At 45.0% G+C, this 19,528-nt stretch overlaps 1 protein-coding gene across 1 annotated transcript in view; it reads right to left on the bottom strand.

Moving 5' to 3' along the window:
• CCBE1 (collagen and calcium binding EGF domains 1) overlaps positions 1-18,720 on the bottom strand; it is a 261,647-nt gene extending 242,927 nt beyond the window's left edge. Inside the window, exons 1-2 of the mRNA XM_003264285.4 lie at positions 18,516-18,720; positions 17,933-18,013 (exon numbers count right to left, since the gene is read on the bottom strand). Coding sequence (XP_003264333.1) covers positions 17,933-18,013; positions 18,516-18,646 — 212 coding nt within the window. The 5' untranslated portion in view covers positions 18,647-18,720. The remainder of the gene's footprint in view (positions 1-17,932; positions 18,014-18,515) is intronic.
• Between the last annotated feature and the right edge of the window lie 808 nt (positions 18,721-19,528).

Raw genomic sequence — 19,528 nt, 5'->3', positions numbered from 1 at the left:
TATGGTTAGCCTCTCCAAAGGAGGCAATCAAGTCCGGGCACAGTTGCTCATGCCTGTAATCCCAGCACTTTGGGAGGCCGAGGCAGGTAAATCACCTGAGGTCAGGACGAGACCAACTCGGACAACATGGTGAAACCCCGTCTCTACTAAAAACACAAAAATCAGCCAGGCGTGGTGGTGGGTGCCTGTAGTCCCAGCTACTCGGGAGGCTGAGGCAGGAGAATGGCATGAACCCAGGAGGCGGAGGTTGCAGTGAGCCGAGATTGCTGCCACTGCACTCCAGCCTAGGCGACAGAGCGAGACTCCATCTCAAAAAAAAGAAAAAAAAAAAAAACCCAAAACAAAACTAAACAAACACTGAAAAAACAACAGCTGCAGTGGAGATTCCCTTTTATCCATCAGGTTACAACCCCAGCCTTGACTACATTCCTTCCAAAGGAGGGTAGATTAAAAAGCAGATTAGAAAGATTAACTTGCAAGCAGGAGAAAGTTAGAAGGAATCAAGCTTCAAAACAGCAGCCTGTTGATCTCATGCAAAACTCAAGTGAGATACCTTTTTATTAAGCTGAGACTGCCTAAATATGGAAAGGATGTTAATAAATACAAAAACCTGATAATTATCTAGGTTATTCAAGAGAAGCCTCATCCTTTTATGAAGGTAATTTGTCCGAGAAAAAAAAAAAAAAAGGAAAGCTGTTTGGTATCTTTTCAAACATATATAGCTAAGTTGCATAGCTGTCTTGTGTCACCATTTCCCTCGGAATCTCTAAACAGAGCCAAATATGGAACCAGAACCCGGAGCAGCAGAACGATGAAAATGGCAGCAAGGCCACAGCTGGCAAGTTTGCACATGAAGTCTTTACGAGGGCCCTTAGACATGCTGAGCAGAGGCTCTTTGGTCCATAAAATAAATACATTCAGAAGGAGACACATGTTGAAAAATGAGTCTGTAATAGAAACCTTAGTAAATATAAGAAACATACTAAGTCCAGTATGTTAGGATAAAAGATGTGTAAGAAATTTTATGAGAAAGCTGATCTGATGTCCCCTTTTCTTCCCACTTTATTAGCAGGCGTCTGCCCAAAGGCAACTCGATTTCTCCTTTTTAGGAAGGGAGCGGGTGCCATGGGACTACAGCTCTCCATGAAGCGAGGAAGCTGATACTTCACCCTGTGTTCTGCTATCCTATGGCACAGCACATCTTGAAAGCAAGCTGTGAAAAGCCAGCCAGCCAGCGGCCAGCCAGGGCCCTTAACACTTTGATGGGCTCCTGCACTTACCCAGCGTGAGCCTGCGGCAGATAGCAGCCCACTTTAAAGCATAGATCTGGGGAATAAAAAGACTTTTTCCTTTTTAATAATTGGGGTAAGAAACCATTAAAGCCATTCAAGAGATTAAATCCACAGTACAAAGATGGCTGTCATGTTTGTAAGGCTGATTAGAGATAAGTACTGCAGAGTCTCCCACAGTCAAGATGATCGCCCTTGTGTCAAGCAGATCCCCTGGGCTGTAAACTAAACTCGCTTCTGTTTGCTCTGCTCTCTGTGAAGGTGGGAGTGGTCCCTGTCAGATGGCCAGAACTGGAAGGAACTCAAGCAAAGCCCCATCCCTCCACTGAGGCTCGGAGAGAGCCAGAGGGTTTCTGGAGGACCCTGCAGTGGAAGGTGGGGACAGGGTAGGTCATTAAAAACCATGTCTCCCAGACTGGGCATAGTGGCTCACGCCTGTAATCCCAGCACATTGGGAGGCCGAGGTGGGCAGATCATGAGGTCAAGAAATCGAGACCATCCTGGCCAACATGGTGAAACCCTGTCTCTATTAAAAATACAAAAATTAACCGAGAGTGGTGGCATGCACCGGTAGTCCCAGCTACTGGGGAGGCTAAGGCAGGAGAATTGCTTGAACCCGGGAGGCAGAGGAGGTTGCAGTGAGCTGAGATCATGCCACTGCACTCCAGCCTGGCGACAGAGCAAGACTCCATCTAAAAAAAAGAGACCGTGTCTCCCAAGTTCCAGAACCATGTGCTATCTGGTTATATTAGGTCTTCTGATTCATTTTGATAAAACTTAAGATGCTAATTTCAAGTATATCAAGTTTAAAATCTGAATGTACTGAAATAGAGACCCCCCCATTTAGCATCTGCTAATTTCCTTACAGAACTCTCCAGTGAATAGATGAATTATGATGCCTCCATACAATTAAATGCCATGCTGTGAAACCCCATGCTGTAAAATGGCTTAGCAGCCTATTTAACCATGAGTAAGCATTCCTTAGCTATTAATTGGAAAAAAGCAATTGTAGAATAAAACCCATTTCTGTAAGTGGTAGGTCTAAGGATATCTTAGCATATGCATAGAAAGATTAGGAAAAATAAACTCCAACCCTTTGCTCGTCTTTACCCTGAAAGGGTGAAATTGGATGACCTTCCGTTCTAACTCGCACATTGCTATGACGTAAAACATGCAGAGTAAATATTGCCATGATCATAAACAAGGTAAATAAAGTCTTAAAAAGAAAATTTCCAAAACAGAGTTCTTCCTTCTTGTGCCCCCTCTTCCCTGCAGGAACTACAGAGTGGAGCTTTCCTTTGCAAAGAAATTGTCAAATAATCCCTCTGTCTTCTTTTTTCCAAACCTAAGAATCTCCATTCCCTTAGGTAGGTCAGCTGGGATGGTAGAAAAAGTGATATATATTTTCATATACTTTCCTAGAAGAATAAAAGTGCTTTCCCCTCATCATGAAGGCAGTTTCTTTTGGGATCCAAACTCCTGATTTTAGAACCCTAAAAAGTCTGAGTGAAACTCTCACCTGTTCAAGGCATAAGGATTTAGATATGCTCCTAGTGCTCTGAGCTTCACAAGACAAAGGCAGACATCACCTCAAAGACACACACAGAAGCATGTATCAAACGTGTTAGGAAAATTTAATAGTGGGTCAATCTGTGCTAGCAAATGAACACAATTCCTAAGATCACACAAGTCATACATTTAAAAGGCTGAACAGTGGGAAGTTTTCCTTTTCTAAAAGGAAAGTTGTCCAGGCACGGTGGCTCACACCTGTAATCCCAGTACCTTGGGAGGCTGAGGCAGGCGGATCACCTGAGGTCAGGAGTTTGAGACCAGCCTGGCCAACATGGCAAAACCGCATTTCTACTAAAAATACAAAACAATTAGCCAGGAGTGGTGGCGCACGCCTGTAATCCCAGCTACTCGGGAGGCTGAGGCAGGAGAATTGCTTGAAACCAGGAGGTGGAGATTGCTGTGAGCCAAGATTGCATCACTGTACTCCAGCCTGGGTGACAGACTGAGACTCCATCTCAAAAAAAGAGAGGAAAGAAAGAAAGTCAAGGAAGGATTCACTAAAGAGGCAGGACCTGGAGATGCAGCCTGAGTAAACAAAGCCAGATGGCCAAGGGCTGCAAGCTGGGGTGTCCATGCTGGAGCATCCCAATCAGTACACATGAGCTCCCACCTGCCCCCCCACATCAGTGACCACCAAGACATGGCCCCGGGTGTGCCAAGACCTCAAACCCCTCCTTCCCTAGGACAGCAGGGTAGCAGCTGGACCACCAGAACTCCCAGGGCCAGTTGTCTCCAGCCTAGAGCACCCTTTTTCATTGACCTTAATGTGGTCTCTGCTGATTATAATTTACCTATATTTTATGGCTTGAAAATATGCTTCTGAAACACTGAGGGTTTCTGGGAATGGACTCACAAAGCAGCGGGGGTGGTGGAGATGCTGAGTAATTGTCAGGAGTCCACTCAGATCCTTTCATGTCTTCTCATTAAATCTCCTTTCCTACACTTTGGGAGGTCAAGGCAAGCAGATCACCTGAGGCCAGGAGTTCAAGACCAGCCTGGCCATCATGGCGAAACCCTGTCTCTACAAAAAATACAAAAATTAGCCTGGCGTGGTGGCGAGCACCTGTAATGCCAGCTACTCAGAAGGCTGAGGCACAAGAATCGCTTGAACCTGGGAGGCGGAGTTTGCAGTGAGCTAAGATCGTGCCATGGCACTCCAGCCTGGGTGACAGAGTGAGACTCTGTCTCAAAAAAAAAAAATTCTCCATTCCTATAATATCCTCAGTAACAGGTTGCCACGCTCAAACTAGCAAGCTCTGAAATGTATTAAACTCGGGTCACTTATGAACCACTTTGTGTTTTGCCAGCCTCAAATTCAGAGATTCTTCACTAAGAGCCTCAGGGCACCTCTGGACACAAAATGCAATTGCATTTCCTTTATTTCTTGCTTTATAATCATTTCCATTTCTATGATTTAGTCAGCATAATTGCTGTTGTAACACTCAGACAATTACATGTACAAACTATGCATTATAGACAGACATATTTGGAGACTGCCTGGTTTAAGGTCATGTAGCAAATATAGAGCCTGAGTTATAACTATCTGGTCAAACCACAGAAAGCATTATTTTGTGATGCATACAGTTAACTCAAGCCTGTAAAGCCTTGTGTTTTCTGGGGTGGAGGGTGAGGGGTTGAGAAATTCTTTCAGTTATCAGGAGGACTGGAGAGTAACGGCGTACAGATGGGATGAGAGGAGAATCTCGGACAGCATGTAGATGTCCAATCATACCATGTTAAAAAAACTGTGTTTGATACTCACAAGGAAAGAAAAACACAGCTTGACACTGAAAAGCTTTCATTTATAATATGCTGAGCCATGTTTATAACTTGGGAGAAGGTTCATGCAGTGCAGCAACAAAGCAAAATATTTTTTTTTAATGCACCAAAGGTCATTGAGTAGCACTAGACACCAAGCTGAGAGCCTACAATACAAAATAAAGAGCGATGGAATTTGCACCCTGAGATTTGGAACAGTTCAGCTTAAGAAACCAAGAACTCATGAGGAGCATTCTATCCTTGATCCACTCTCCTGTTAGTCCCTCCATCACTTCCCTGACACCCTCAAACCACCCCACACAGAATGGAAAGGGTCTAACAAATGAAGAATTGGAGACACCAGGCACAGTGACGGTCACCAAGGGACCACTGAGGGACCTGGACCTGCAGCAATGGCAAAGGACACAAGAGACCCTGGCTTAGTGGCCATGGAAGAAACAAAGATCATTTACCCAGCTTCTGACAAAGAACCAGGCTGCTCACGACCTTATGCTTCCTCCTCAAGTTTAAGGCAGAGGTTTTCAACATACTGGAATCACATGAGGAGCTTTAGAAATTCCTGGTGCCTGGCACCCACCTCCACAGTTTCTGGCATGACTCTGGTGTGAAAGGTGGCAAGCCAAGGTATGTGGAGCAGCCTGAATGCTGGGATTTTTAAAAAGCTCCTCAGATGATTTCTATGCGCAGTCAAGGCTGAGAATCACTGCCTAGCACCTTGCCAGGAAGAAGTAAACAACAGAACATTCTGTTGTTATAGTGATATAGTGACGATTAGGACCATGCTTCTCAACATTTGATGTGCATAGGAAGCACTTAGTGACCTTGTCAGTTGTGATTGGGTAGGTCTGGGATGAGGCCTGGGCACCTGCATTTTTAACAGTGATGTCTTGCTGTGAACAGAATAGGTTCTAATCTCCCCAAATTTGGCACCATCCTGGAGAGAGCCTCTGCAGAAATGAAAGTTACATTTAACACCATAGTAAAGCTTAATCCCTGTTATTTAAGATAAAGCTTAATCCCCATTATTCTTCAATGATGTTGAACAGAATTTCATTTCATTGGATAACTCAGGATATCATGGACAGTGATATCCACGGAAAACAAGGCATGTATGACCATGTGTCCCCTTTATTAAGGGGCATCAGTGTGTGCTGGGTTTTTGGGGTCAGTGGGAATGATTTTTGTGACTACTTTTGATGACTTGTCCAACTTTTGTTTTTAACCACTGGGATGAATGTCACTGTTTCCAGCAGTCCTCCCTTCCTCTAAGTGCCTCTTTTTAATTTGCAGTTGGCAGAAAAGCAAGGTAACCACAATTGTCAGGCCTTCAAAAGCCCAGTGGTTGAGAAGAACACAAGCTCCGGAGTCAGACTGCCTGGCTTCGAAGCCCAGCCCTGCCATGCACCTGTGTGTGACCTTGACACTATGTAAGAGCTTGCACAGTATAAAGACAAGCGAGAACAGCTTCTGACAGTGAGTCCTCACACATAGGGCAATCTGAGGCACTCCTCAGACAGTACTTGATGCTTTTGTATATTCATCTTTGGTTCCTCAAAGACTTTTGTGATATTTTTGTGATGTTTTCTTTGTAATATCCGTTTTGGATTCAAAGCTCCTCTTTATCATCATCCCCTTCTTCCTTTTTCAGCTGTGTTTCAGATATAAGTTGTTGCCAGTCAGAAGTATGGGGTTACAATACAGTATCTCTCTCCCTATGTCCACCCAACTAGGCCAGTGTGATCTGCAGAAAACCAACAATACCAAAACCAATTTTACAGAATTTTTAAAACCCTTCAAACTTTCTCAGAGCTAAAAGGCTGTTGATATTACATTCTAAGTTTTTCTAATCATTCAGATTTGGCCAGAACTACACTCCAGTGCATTTTTGTTTGGGGGCAACCTTGCCTCTAAAGGGCATCATCGTCTGCTCTCACACAACCTGCAGTTGGTTCAACAAGTCTGTGGTCTAGGTGGGTTCCCAGGAAGGCAACCTCTGCTCTACCATGCAATTTCACACCACAAAAAAAGTGAGCCATTTCTTTGTGGGAAAATTCCAAAATGAAGCAAGGACACATTATCAAGAGCAATCCAAATGAAAGCTAAGAGGTCGCAGTCACAGAAAAAGCCACAGCGTGATCTGTGCTGGCTCATAGATGCCCTCCAATCTTCAAGGAAATAGTGCTAGACAAACACAGAGGGTTACAAAACTTAACATTTGTCTATCTATGAACCTTTCTAAGTTTAGCCTACTTAAGTTAAAATGGTTATGTTAAAGGTCATGAGCGTCCACATGATGTTAAATTTTTTCACAACTTCATCTCCGTAGGATCCTATTTCTGAACAGATCTGTGCCTGCGTTTTTTCTCTACACCACATCATTACTTTACCTTCCTATTACATCAAATGACGAATTCCAGTTTCCTAACTTTTCCCTTCCTTTGCCAAAATACCATTATCAGACTTTGTTTCTCTCGCTTCAGAATATTTTAGACTGTTCTCTCCTTCTCCACTACTGTTTTCCGCAGTCATTGTTAAAGTCATCACTATTTAGGAGTCTCCATGAGCTTTGTGGAACAAAACAGCTGGGGTTAAAAGGAAGTTCAAAAATTCGTAAGTTTAGGCTGGGTGCGGTGGCTCACACCTGTAATCCCAGTACTTTGGGAGGCCAAGATGGGTGGATCACCTGAGGTCAGGAGTTCAAGACCAGCCTGGCCAACATGGTGAAGCCCCGTCTCTACTAAAAATACAAAAAAATTAGCCGGGCATGGTGGCACATGGTTGTAGTCCCAGCTACTCTGGAGGCTGAGGCAGGAGGATCCCTTGAACCCCGGAGGTGGAGGTTGCAGTGAGCTGAGATTGCACCACTGCCCTCCAGCTTGGGCGACAGAAATTCCGTTAAAAAAAAAAATTCTTAAGTTTAATCACTGATATATTCTGCATAGGGTACCTGTATAGTGGTATAATACATTTTTAGCCATACATGGAAAAATATAAAGTTATAACTGATTCAGAATACCCTTCAATGAAAATGGCCTTTTTTTCTCAATAGGTATTCCTCCAAATATATGCTATAATTTGATCTTTGAATGTAAACATTTTTCTACTATACTAATTCAAAACTAACATTTCGGTTGCGTGCAGTGGCTCATGCCTATAATCCCAACACTTTAGGAGGCTAAGGAGTTCAAGACCAGCCTGGACAATGTAGCAAGAATCCATCTCTACAAATAATTAAATTAGTCAGGCATGGTGGTGCGCTCCTGTAGTCCCAGCTACTCAGGAGGCTGAAGAAGGAGGATAGCTTCAGCCTGGGAGATTGAGGCTGCAGTGAGATATGATTGCACCACTGTACTGCAGTCTGGGCGACAGAGTGAGACCATGTCTCAAAAAACAAAAACAAAAAACAAACCCTAACGTTGAAATGTATGGAGAGGTGGCTTTCAGCCTACAAATGTAGGCTACAAATGTGGCTTTCAGCCTACAAATGTGATAATTGATATGCAAATCAATGAGGAAAGGTAGCAAACCAAGGTAATACTCAAGGGTTATTCTATTGGCACAGAAAGGCTTGTCATGGAAAGCTGTAGAAAGGCAGCAGGAAGTGAGTGCTCAACCAACTCCTTGCAATAAAGTCAGCTTCTTAGAAACTGGCAGATTATGCTCATTTCGAGTATCACTTAGGAATGACGACTTGAAAGAAGTTCCAGCTCAACAAAAACTATGATTCCTGGAGATCAGAAAACCAAGTGGCAACTAAAGATGCTTGGCCAAGAAATCCAAACACTTTAATATAAATAAGGTGATATACAGGTAAGTGACCCAAAGATGAAGATGAGTAAGTGACCGTCCCAAAGTCACCTTGAGAATTCAGACATGTGGATGAGGTGTTATAGATGGAAAGCCCCACTCCTGGTGTTTGTATTAAAGTGGATCTACAGGAGTCAAGTTTTCTTCTGTAAGGGACTAGGCAGTAAATATCTGGGACTTTGGGGGCCAAATTGGGATTCTGTGTGTTCTTTTGCAATGCTTTAAAAACAAAAAACACTCAAACTATTAGTAGTACAAGAACAAGCTATGGGCCCTAGTTTGCCAATCCCTGCTCTATAACAAAGCTCCCAGGATTAGACCCTGCCTGTTGAGAGCTCCCCTGTATCTCCCGCCAGTTCTGTTTACACAGCCTCCTGTGGGACAGCCCATGGGGCTGACATCCGCCCCTGTCATTCCCAGAGGACCAAGGATGAGAAGCTTCACTCCAGGTGAGGCAAACAGAATATCCCACAGGAGTGGCCAAGAAGGAAAGGTCTAGAATAAATGTGGTCCCAGTTTCTGAAGTCCTCAGGGCATAGTAAGATGATCTAGTTCTACCACAACCAATAAGGTGGCAACATATTCATCCAAGCTTTCACATCGGCTCTTAGCACACATGAGTCATACCTTAAAGCTAGAAAGATTCGACATTTTGCTTAATGAGGATTAAGTGTGTAGGCATCACCACCACCCCATTCTCTACAGGTGTTTCAAGCTGGAAACTAACTGTTCAAGAAGTGTCACATACTTATATGATGACAGATCTATAACGCATTAAGTGGAGAGTCAAGCAATGTTGGAGGGGCATGCCTTCTTTAAAATTCTGCTTACAGTCACTGTCGGAAAACATGAGGCTGGACTAGGTGAACTGGGCTTGGCGTATTTGTCCCTAGTGGGGCAACTCTGTTGCTGCCATCCACATCACAGTTCACACGACAAAATAACACCTCTTCTTTGTAATGCTTTCACATTCCAATAATTCTTGGAAGAAACTTGCGGTACATGCTAAGTTCTTGCTAGCGCCTCTGCAGAAAACCTTCTGTTACCACCATCCCTGGGTTTTCCTGACTCTGCTTGAAGCTGTGGGATTTCTGTTGCTGAAAGGACACAGCTGGGCTACCGGAAATTAAGATCTTAACCTCCAAAGTGTGACATTAATCAAATGTATGTCCAAAACAAGTATCTTAAAAAGGTCCCAAAGGAAATCTTTGGGTCAAAATTCCTTTACTGAAAGATAAAGGGAATTAAAATTCCATGAGGACAGAGAATTTTTGTTGTTGGGAATTTGTTCAATTTTCAGATATATTCTAAGTGTCTAGAACGATGCCTGGCAGATTGTAAGCACCCAACAAGTATTTGTTGACTAAGTAAATGAAGATTGTTCATAAGATTAAAATTAGTCAATAGCTAATTAAAACACTATTTAAAATTAGTCAATAGCTTCGCAGAAAAAAAGGACCTCACTTGGCAGAAGAGGAACTGCAGATGTTATAGCTGTTTACTTTTTCATCCCGCAAATAAAAGCAATAATCTAAAACAGAATGTGATCTTTGTTCTCTACGTACTCAACAATGCCTCAAATGCCAGCAGACCCTCTAAACTCACAAAAGGAGCTCCGGTCCTGCTGAGCAGGAGAACAGCAGGGTTTGGAAAGCTGCTGATTGAAATGCAAGCCTTCTCCTGAGAAGATAGAATATCTAGAATCAAGAAAGAGGCGTTTGGCTTTTCCGGGTACACCCACTCCAGCTTCACTTACAAAGGATGAAGTTAACCATAGGAAGTCGGGCAGCAACCAGAGTAGCAACTGGATCTGATCTCAAAGGACACACCAGTGAAAGAGCAGCCTTTTGCTGTTACTGAGTTAAAATTGTTTCCAATTACTCTGTATTGTTTCTGTGAGAATGAGTGAGAAGTGATACAGAACCTTCCCTCCCTCCCTCGAACACCTGTTCTTGTGGGAAGGCGGGGGACCCCCCCCTTTAAAACCTTGATCCTCTACTCCAAAGCCAGTGTCTGTGGCACAATGAACACACGGGCAGGAACCCACATGTCCTCTTCAGGTGTTATTTAAGATGGCAAGTTCAAGGAGTTAGCTATAGCTGCCAGAATCTAGCACCTGTTACACATTAGCAATTAAAGTTAAGCAGATCTAACTGGGAACCAATGAAAATAATGGCAGCATCTCAGAGGTCCGGTTAATCTCTGGTTTTTAGAAGAGCCTTCCTAGCTCAGATTTTAAATAAAGCACATTTGGATAGCAAGAGAAGTTCCTGAAGGCCTAACAGATTTCAGTTAAATCTTATTGTTTACTTTTAACATAGTCATTCTGTCATTCAACAAATATGTATAGAACAACTCTCTGTCCAGGCATGGAGCTAGCCTCTGAGGATATAGTCATGAATGAGGACAGATGGCCCATGCTCTCAGAGGGTTGACAGCCCATGCTAGAGATGGCCTAACACAGGAGAGGAGAAGGCTGTCTTCAGCATGCAAGGTGTGTGATTCAGGTCATTCTGCACAAAACCACCTCCACCTAGCCCCCTGCTCTCTTCTTAAGTTTTTTTTCTTCTTTTAGGTGGCATCTCGCTCTGTTGCCCAGGCTGGAGTACAGTGGCGTGATCTTGGCTCACCACAACCTCCGCCTCCCAGGTTCAAGTGATTCTCCTGCCTCAGCCTCCTGAGTAGCTGAGACTATAGGTGCGTGCCACCATGCCCAGCTAATTTTTGTACTTTTAGTAGAGACGGGGTTTCACCATGTTGGCCAGGCTGGTCTCAAACTCCTGACCTCATGATCTGGCTGCCTTGGCCTCCCAAAGTGCTGGGATTACAGGCGTGAGCCACCACGCCCAGCTAGAGTTCTTTACAACTTTCATTTTGTTTCCTCCCTGAACTACATGCCCTGAATGAGCCAAGTCTTCACAGAGCTGCCCTCAGTACTGGCCTCAGCTATGCCAGCCACAGGACAGGGAAACAAGCAAAGGCAAGAGAAATCAGAATGGGCCTGGGGCTGAGGATCTGATTTCTAGTCTTCTTTCTGCCAGTAAGACCCTTCATAATCCTGGGCAAGGGATGAAAGTGGTGTAACTTCAAGTTCTAGTTCAGGCTATGCCTTCCACTGGCTCTTATGGTCATGAGTAGAGTAGCTTGGTTAGTCAGGGAGGTAGCAGGAAACAAAGATACTCTAATTTTCCCAGGGCAGTAGGTTTCTGGGCTCTCCTACATTTGAAAGTAACATCTGCAAACGAGTGATGTTTCTGGCTGTGGTCTCAAATTGGTCTTTCAAAAAGATGAAGTTCATACGACTCACAAAATTCAACAAACATCCATTGAGCATCTAAAACATTCAACATGCAGACTTGGCAAGATGTAGTGATGACGATGGGAGGTATTACTAACATAGCACTTCCTATGTGTCATGAATTTTTCAAAGCATTTTACGTGTATTAAGGCACAATCCTCACAGCAGCCCTATAGTTTAAGTACCAATTGGATGCTCATTTTACAGAGGAGAAAATTAAAGCACAGAGATTAAAACTGCTCAAGGTCACCAAACCACCAAGTAGTAGAGCTGGGATTCACATTGGAGTAAACAGTTTATATTATTTTACGTGTTTTGACATTATCAAAGCCCACCACCCCGCCATGGGAACTTGGTGACTTGCCAGAGAAGTGCAGTATACAGTCTTTCCTCAAATGTGTCCTTACCTAGAGCCCAATGCTATCAATCTGGTAGTACTATTCTAATTAAAAGGACCTTGCTCTTCGAAGTACTCCAAGTAAACACATTTGCAGAAATATCACATTAATTTTCACATTCTCACAAGACTTGGCTACACAGTTGCATTATCTCAAAAGAACAGTGGGTGTGTTACATCCCCCATGTCACTATTTCCCATGGGAATATTGAGCTGCCCTATGCAAGAACACTGCCTAATGAGACAGCACTGGCTGGACAGATGAATACCAGCAGGGCAGAGAGGCACCTGGGGCATCCGTACCACTTAGCCTCCATGTGGAGTTCCATGAACCCCAAAGCCAAAAATCACAGCTAGTTTTCAAAAAGCATTTAATACACAGTTAAAGAACCACTTTGTCGAGCCAAAAAAAAAAAAAAAAAAAAAAAAAAAAAACCACACACGCAAACAAAAAATACAAAGCCATGCCTACCTCATCTTGTTTTCTGTGGTGAAGGTGATGGCAGTCTGTTGGAGCCAGCATACCCCAAAGCTCTACAATGTGGCCAAGGACTTTGATTGTACATTGTTCTTTTTTTAAATAATCATTCCAAATATTTTGAGATGCATTGTTGCAGGAAGTCCCTTGCCCTCCTAAATGCCACCCTACTTCTAAGAAGAATGGCTCAGTCCTCTCCGGAATCCACACAGGGGAGGTGATAGCATTACTTTCATGTAAATTATGTAATGCAAAACTTTTTAAATCTTCTCCTTAAAACTTTGTTTCATTTGTGACCAGCTTTCGTGGCCCCCCTTTTTTGTCCCCCAACTTGAGATGTGTGAAGGCTTTTGGTCTCCCTGAGAGTGGGTGGAGGCAGCCAGGGCTTAACTGTACACCGACTTGAGACCAGTTGACTAAAAGTGCACACTTTAAAAAAAGGGGGGAAAAGAACCATTTTGAAGAACATAGTTAAATCTTCTTTTCCCCAAAAGCCATTTCTAGCTGCTTCTCTTCCCCATCACTAATACAGCATATGAACTCCATGACTTTGAACTCAATCATACACCATTGCTTATTGCTCCAATTTCAAAGTCCTTGATACAAAATCATGTCTGCAAACTGAGACCAGAGATTGCGTTTTATCATTTTATACTCAAACATTTTCTAGGACTATTCTGAGCTTGAAATAAATGCACAACAGATTCTTAATTAAGAAGTCAAGGGTTGATTAGGATGTTTATTCCACAGCCTTAATGAAAACTGTGTTTTATTAGTGTTTCCTACACACAAGCGTATTTCTTGTTTAAGGAAAGCCTTTTTCTTTTTCGAGACAGCCTTGCTCTGTCACCAGACTGGAGTGCAGTGGCGAGATCTTGGCTCACTGCAACCTCCGCCTCCTAGGTTCAAACTATTCTCCTGCCTCAGCCTCCCAAGTAGCTGGTACTACAGGCATGTGCCACCACACCCAGCTAATTTTTGTATTTTTAGTAGAGATGGGGTTTCATCATGTTGGCCAGGATGGTCTCAATCTCTTGACCTTGTGATCCACGCACCTCGGCCTCCCAAAGTGCTGGGATTACAGGCATGAGCCACCACACCCGGCCAGGAAAGCCTTTTTAGTCATATAACCCAATAAAGAAAAGGTAAACAAATTTTTTTATTCAAACTACATGGTTTAGGAAAGGGGGGAAAGAAATTGTGTGGAAAACTTTGATACCCACAAGACGGGTAATGCTGTAATAACTTTATATGCTTAGTTTGGCTATCAGTTCAGTTCAGCTACATCACCCCAACTTTGATATCTTAACTACGGGTAAGAATATTCCCCTTGTGTCACATTATAATGCTGAGCAAATACATAAACTCACTAAGCTGTCACTGGCATTCATTTGAGAAGTGGGTACTTGGCACAATACACAATGGGGATAGACAGTCTATGGAGACACTGACCCTGTGATTAAGATAAAATCCTACAAGGAAAGAAAGTTATGTATGTACAAACCAATTTTGTGGATAATACGAGGTCAATTGTCCAAGACTGACTGCAAGGGCAATGGTAATTCAGGAAGCCTGAATGTGATCCTGGTGGATGGTGGTATTTTCTGTGAAACTGTGTCTTTGAAATTTACAGCCATCTGGGTCTATAGTCTTCTTACTTATATCCCAGAATCTGGAACATCCCATGGGCACCTCTGGGATGATGAAAGGGCTCATGCATTGAAGTCAGACAACCCTGAGTTTGAATCCTGGCTCTCACACATACTTTTGTGACCTTGGGCACATCATTAATATTTAATCCCTCTGAGGTTTGCTTCACTTCTTTGTAAAGCTCAGATAATACAAATGCTACAAAGTTGGCTGTACATGAGATGGCTGTATGTGAAGTGCATAAAATAGTGAAATATACTGTCAAATCCTCAAGTTGTCACTCTTTTAATATCTAATAAAAAATGCTAGAAGTGGAAAGGTGTTTCTTAGATGAAGCCAGGTAAAACATAAGTAGGGTAAGGAGGTAGTTTCAGGAGAAAGGATATTTGGAGTCCATCTTTTCTTCTCCAAATCATTTAAGTTTACCATAACTTTTGGATATAATGGCAGATTAGATTTACTACTCACTCTATCTTACTTATTTTAGTATTAAACCTCTCTCTCATATTAATAATTTAAGAGATGAAGTTTTGGCCGGGAGCAGTGGCTCATGCCTGTAATCCAAGCACTTTGGGAGGCAAAGGCGGGAAGGTCACTTGGGGTCAGGAGTTTGAGACCAGCCTGGCAAAACATGGTAAAACCTCATCACTACAAAAAATACAGAAATTAGCTGGGCGTGATGGCAGGTGCCTGTAATCCCAGCTGCTCGGGAGGCTGAGGCAGGTGAATTGCTTAAACCCAGGAGGCGGAGGTTGCAGTGGAGCGAGATCACATGCCATTGCACTCCAGCCTGGGCAACAGAGCGAGACTTCATCTCAAAAAAAAAAAAAAAAAAAAAAGTCTCACTCTGCTATATAGGCTGGAGTGAGAATGCAGTGGCATGACACATTAACTTTTTTTTTTTTTTTTTTTTGAGGCAGTCTTGCTCTATCACCAGGCTGGAATGAAGTGGCAAGATCTCTGCTCACTGCAACTTCTGCCTCCTGGGTTCAAGTGATTCTCCTGCCTCAGCCTCCTGAGTAGCTGGGACTACAGGCACGTGCCACCACCCCTAGCTAATTTTTGTATTTTTAGTAGAGACGGGGTTTTGCCATATTGGCCAGGATGATCTCGACCTCGTTATCTTCCCGCCTTGGCCTCCCAAAGTGCTGGGATTACAGGCATGAGCCACTGCGCCTGGCCTAGTAACTTTTTTAAAGTCATTTTTAAACACACTTTAAGTTCACAAGTGACTTCCAGAGTTCCTTCACTTGTGCTGAAAATCATTCACCAAAAGCCACCTGGTAAAGATAATTCTATATAGTCAAAGAACATTCCATCATCAGTAATGCTGCATCGCTTACAGCTCAATTCAAAATAACCTTTAAAGACTGGCTTCCGGGAAGGCTGGTTCTTTATCTCACTTTAGTTTAACGAGGTAGGAGAGCTAACTGTTTGGTCAACTGCAAAGGCCTCCATGCTCCTTTAAGGATCAGTCTAAATGGGTCTGCATGTGTCCTGGGGATGAGGACACTGGTTTCTTACAGCAATGCTTCAAGATTTTATGCATCTCTCATTAAGACAGATTCTGATTTAAGACATCTGGGGGCGGAGGCCCAGGATTCTGACAAGCTCCCAAAATCATGCTGTGCGGCTGCTTTCCAAATGATACTTGAGGTAGTGAGAGTCTAAAGGGCTAGGACAATCAAGTTACAAACTAAGGAAAATAATATCCTCTATTCTTGGGATTCAAGAAGAGTAGATTATAGAAACAGGATAAGACTAGTGGAATACAGAGAACTCTTGACTTCCATAGAGAAAATAGATCTAAAAACAAAATTAAGATCTTTTCATATACACAAGGATCAACACCCCCTTTTCAAGCTGAAGGCATCATTTACGACTCCTTTAAACAAAGTTCTTTATTCTTCTTGATATAAAATATCATTTTTGCGAGATCTCATAGCAGTTTGAGTAGCTGTTAGTGAAAACACATGCCAAGGTGCTGCTAGTGTCTCCTGCTGAAAGAGCATAAAAGAAACAACACACTGCTTTAAGAAGTCTGGAAAAGACAGTAATGGCATTAACAAACAAAATAATCGGGCACCAAATGGTTTCTGAAAATCTAACATGCATTCTGTAACTGTCACTGATTTATGTGAAGTCCGACCTTCAGGGACTGAATAAATGAGCAAACCATCTCAGAGACATTTCCCATGTTAAATTCGAGGCTTTATACTGTGCTGATAGGAAAACAATGTGTCCTAAGAAACACTGTGGTCGTGTGGATGAAAGACATGGCTCGAACCAGGCAAGCAATCCTGCTGCCAGCACCACCAGGTCACTTCACCGGCTCGGTGACCTTGCTCACCCGGTTAGCCTCTTGAAGACTTAACCTGCCAATTGAACATACTCCTTTCTCCTCTACTCTCTCATTTTGTTCAGCGTTCACCCCCCTGTACGTGCCAAGAGAAAGGAGCCTTTCCTAAGCCCAAGGAGTGACTTGATTTGCCTAAGTGATTGTTGTCCCTCCACTGCCAACAACAGATTTAAGAGCAGAAGTACGCGATGTAACTGATGGTGCTGCTGCACCCATAAACTGACAGCCCTGGAACCACTTGCGTCTGAACCTTTGGGTATATGAAATGCTCTCAGCTGCAAGAAGCGCTATGATTGATTTACAGGCTACAACCTTATGAGGAATAAAACATCGTTTTCTTTCAAGTTCGTTTCTAGCGACTGCTGCGTTACCTTGTACTACTCAGTATTCATCCTGGCAACGCGAACAGAGTATGCGAGTCTCAGAGACAGTCAGGTGTGGGCATATGATCACATTACCTTGTACATCGTCTCTAAAACGCAGATATCCAATAAACGTTTATGGGTGCATGTTCCCCTATCCAGTGAGAGCACTGGAACAGAACCAAGAATTCAATGGTGAAAAACCTACATCAACCCTCATCTCCAAAAGGCTGCAAAAGCAGAACAGTGGTTCTCTCCTTTCAGAGATAAGAACCACCTGGGGAACATTTTATAACTACCGATTCCCTAGCCCCATCCACGCTTAGTTTTAACAAGCACCCGGGTCACTCATTTAACAAATACCCAGGTGAATCTGTGGCCCACATTTTTAGAAAGACTTTTTTCCTCGGCCCCAACAATCTTTTTGTTTTCACTCAACACAACCACTCACAATCCTCCCCCTACTTTTTTGCCCAGAGGCCGTGACAGTCACACTCTGCCCCAACAGAAGGTCAGAAGACAGACAAGTGCCAGGAATTGCCTTGTCGACTCTGTACTTTCAAAACAAAACACAAATACGAAAAGCAGCCATCCGTGTTTGCTATGCCCCATTGTTTACGCCCCAAATCCAATCCGATCTCCTTCACAGACTTGTAACCTCTTCTTCTGCGACTTTCACCACGCAAGTATTTCAGGGAGCGGCAACCATCCTCAGGATATCAGGGCACACACCCTAGACGCAAACTCAGTTGCCCAGTGTTGCTCTGACTCCGATCCACCAAACACTCAAAGATTCGCACCGCGCGGCACGCACCCAGCAGGTTCCAACGTAAACGCTGCTCGTCTTCCAAGCGCATCTCCAAACCCCTTCTTTACGGCGCCGCCTCCCCAGCCAGCCCCGGTGCGCAGTGGCGAACAGTCCCCAGAGCCCCCAGGCTTACCTGTAGCATGTGGTGAGCTCGCCTGAAGACTTCAGACAGGGGTATTTAGTCGTCGCGATTCTGCTCTCTGAGCAGATTTCTCTACGAAAAAGTGCAGAGGAAACGTTCGATTCTCAGCGGGAGAGCGGAGGCGGGCAGCGCGCGCTGGGGAATCCCTGGCGCGTGGGGATCGCCGGGCTCTGCGTCCCGGCGCGCTGGGCAGGGGCTGGTCCCCAAACGCATACGCGGGGCAGACTCCGGGCACAGGGACGAGCCAGGCGAGGGTCACGACGAGGCGAACCAGCTCCAGGAGAAAGGAAGCGAGGTTCACGAGCTGTGCCCGCCAGTGTGGCACCCGGGGGGAGGCAGGAACGCGGGGCGAAGGGTATCCCAGACGCGATCCACGGATGGCAGGGCACAGAGACTGATACCCGGGAGCGGAGGGAAGTGTCGCCCAGGACAGCTAAGCACTCTCCTTACCGCCGGAGGAGTGAGGGCGTGCGGATCGCTGCGGGAGTGGGCGCCGGGGAGGACCGCGCGCATCCCGCGAGCCGGGCGCGCATCAAGCAGGAGCTCGCCCCCCGCTGGGGCTTGCAGCGCTTACCTGTCGCCGTCCTCCGGCTCCTCTCTGTAGGTCCACGTGTGTCCCAGCGCCAGGAGCAGCAGCAGCGGACCCAGGCTCCTGCCCAGCTGGCCCCTGGCGGCTCCTCCCCGGCTCGGAGGCGGCGGCACCATCAGGGAAGCTCCCGGCTTCTTCCTAGCGCCGAGCTCCGTCCGGGCCCCGTGTCCTGCTCCTCCGCGGCCGCGGCCGCCGCCGCCTTCCCTCTTCCCAGCAGGGGGCGCCGGAGAGCAGGTGCGTTTGCACCACCTGCACGGGGAGCAGGGGTCCGGAATATTATGGGGCTGGGGGGAAAATGAGGCTAGGAGTTGGGGGGTCGGATGCAAACCCAGCAGAGACGCAGGTAAAGGGGGTACCTGCGGTGTCCGGCTAGCGCGAGGTCCCTGAGGTCCAACTTGTCTGGTCGGGACGTTCACGCCCGATTGACAGACTTGCTGGACTCGGCTTGGGGCTGGGCCCTCGCCTCTTCCTCTTCCCTCTCCCTCCTCTGGGAGAACCGCGCAGGGTGGGGAAAGCGGGCGGTTGTTTGCATTTTGCACCAGGGTCGCACGACCGGGAGGAGGAGGAGCTGATTCTCCACCGGGGAGAAGAGGGAGGGGTAAGAGAGGGGTTAATAAGCTTCCTTCTTGTTGTCCATGGGTTTCTAAAGCCCAGGGTCAGGCCAGTGTTCGCCTTTCCTCCTTGAGGACCTACCCTGAGCTTTTCAACTATCTTAGTCTTCTTTTCTCTTAGATTATGTGAGGAAGGAGTTGAAAGACTACAACGGGCCTCTCAAATTGTTCAAACCTGAAATAGCGCTATTTATATAGTGTAATCACTCCTCCTTAAAACCTTTAGAAGAAAGTTCTCTGGTTGTTTCATTGGTCAATAAACCATGCGCTGTCTTCTTCATAACTCGAGTTCGAAACAAGTAAGAAGGTCTTTCTGGGAGCCTTACATCTCCTTGCCCTGAGCGGCTTTAATACTGTTTCCATGCCGCGCACATCAGAGTTGGAAAC

This window comes from Nomascus leucogenys, chromosome 4 (genome assembly GCF_006542625.1).
Source record: "Nomascus leucogenys isolate Asia chromosome 4, Asia_NLE_v1, whole genome shotgun sequence".
In the NCBI taxonomy this organism is placed as follows: domain Eukaryota; kingdom Metazoa; phylum Chordata; class Mammalia; order Primates; family Hylobatidae; genus Nomascus; species Nomascus leucogenys.
The sequence above is the reverse complement of the archived record's forward strand: the minus strand, read 5'-3'. Positions and strand labels throughout refer to the sequence as shown.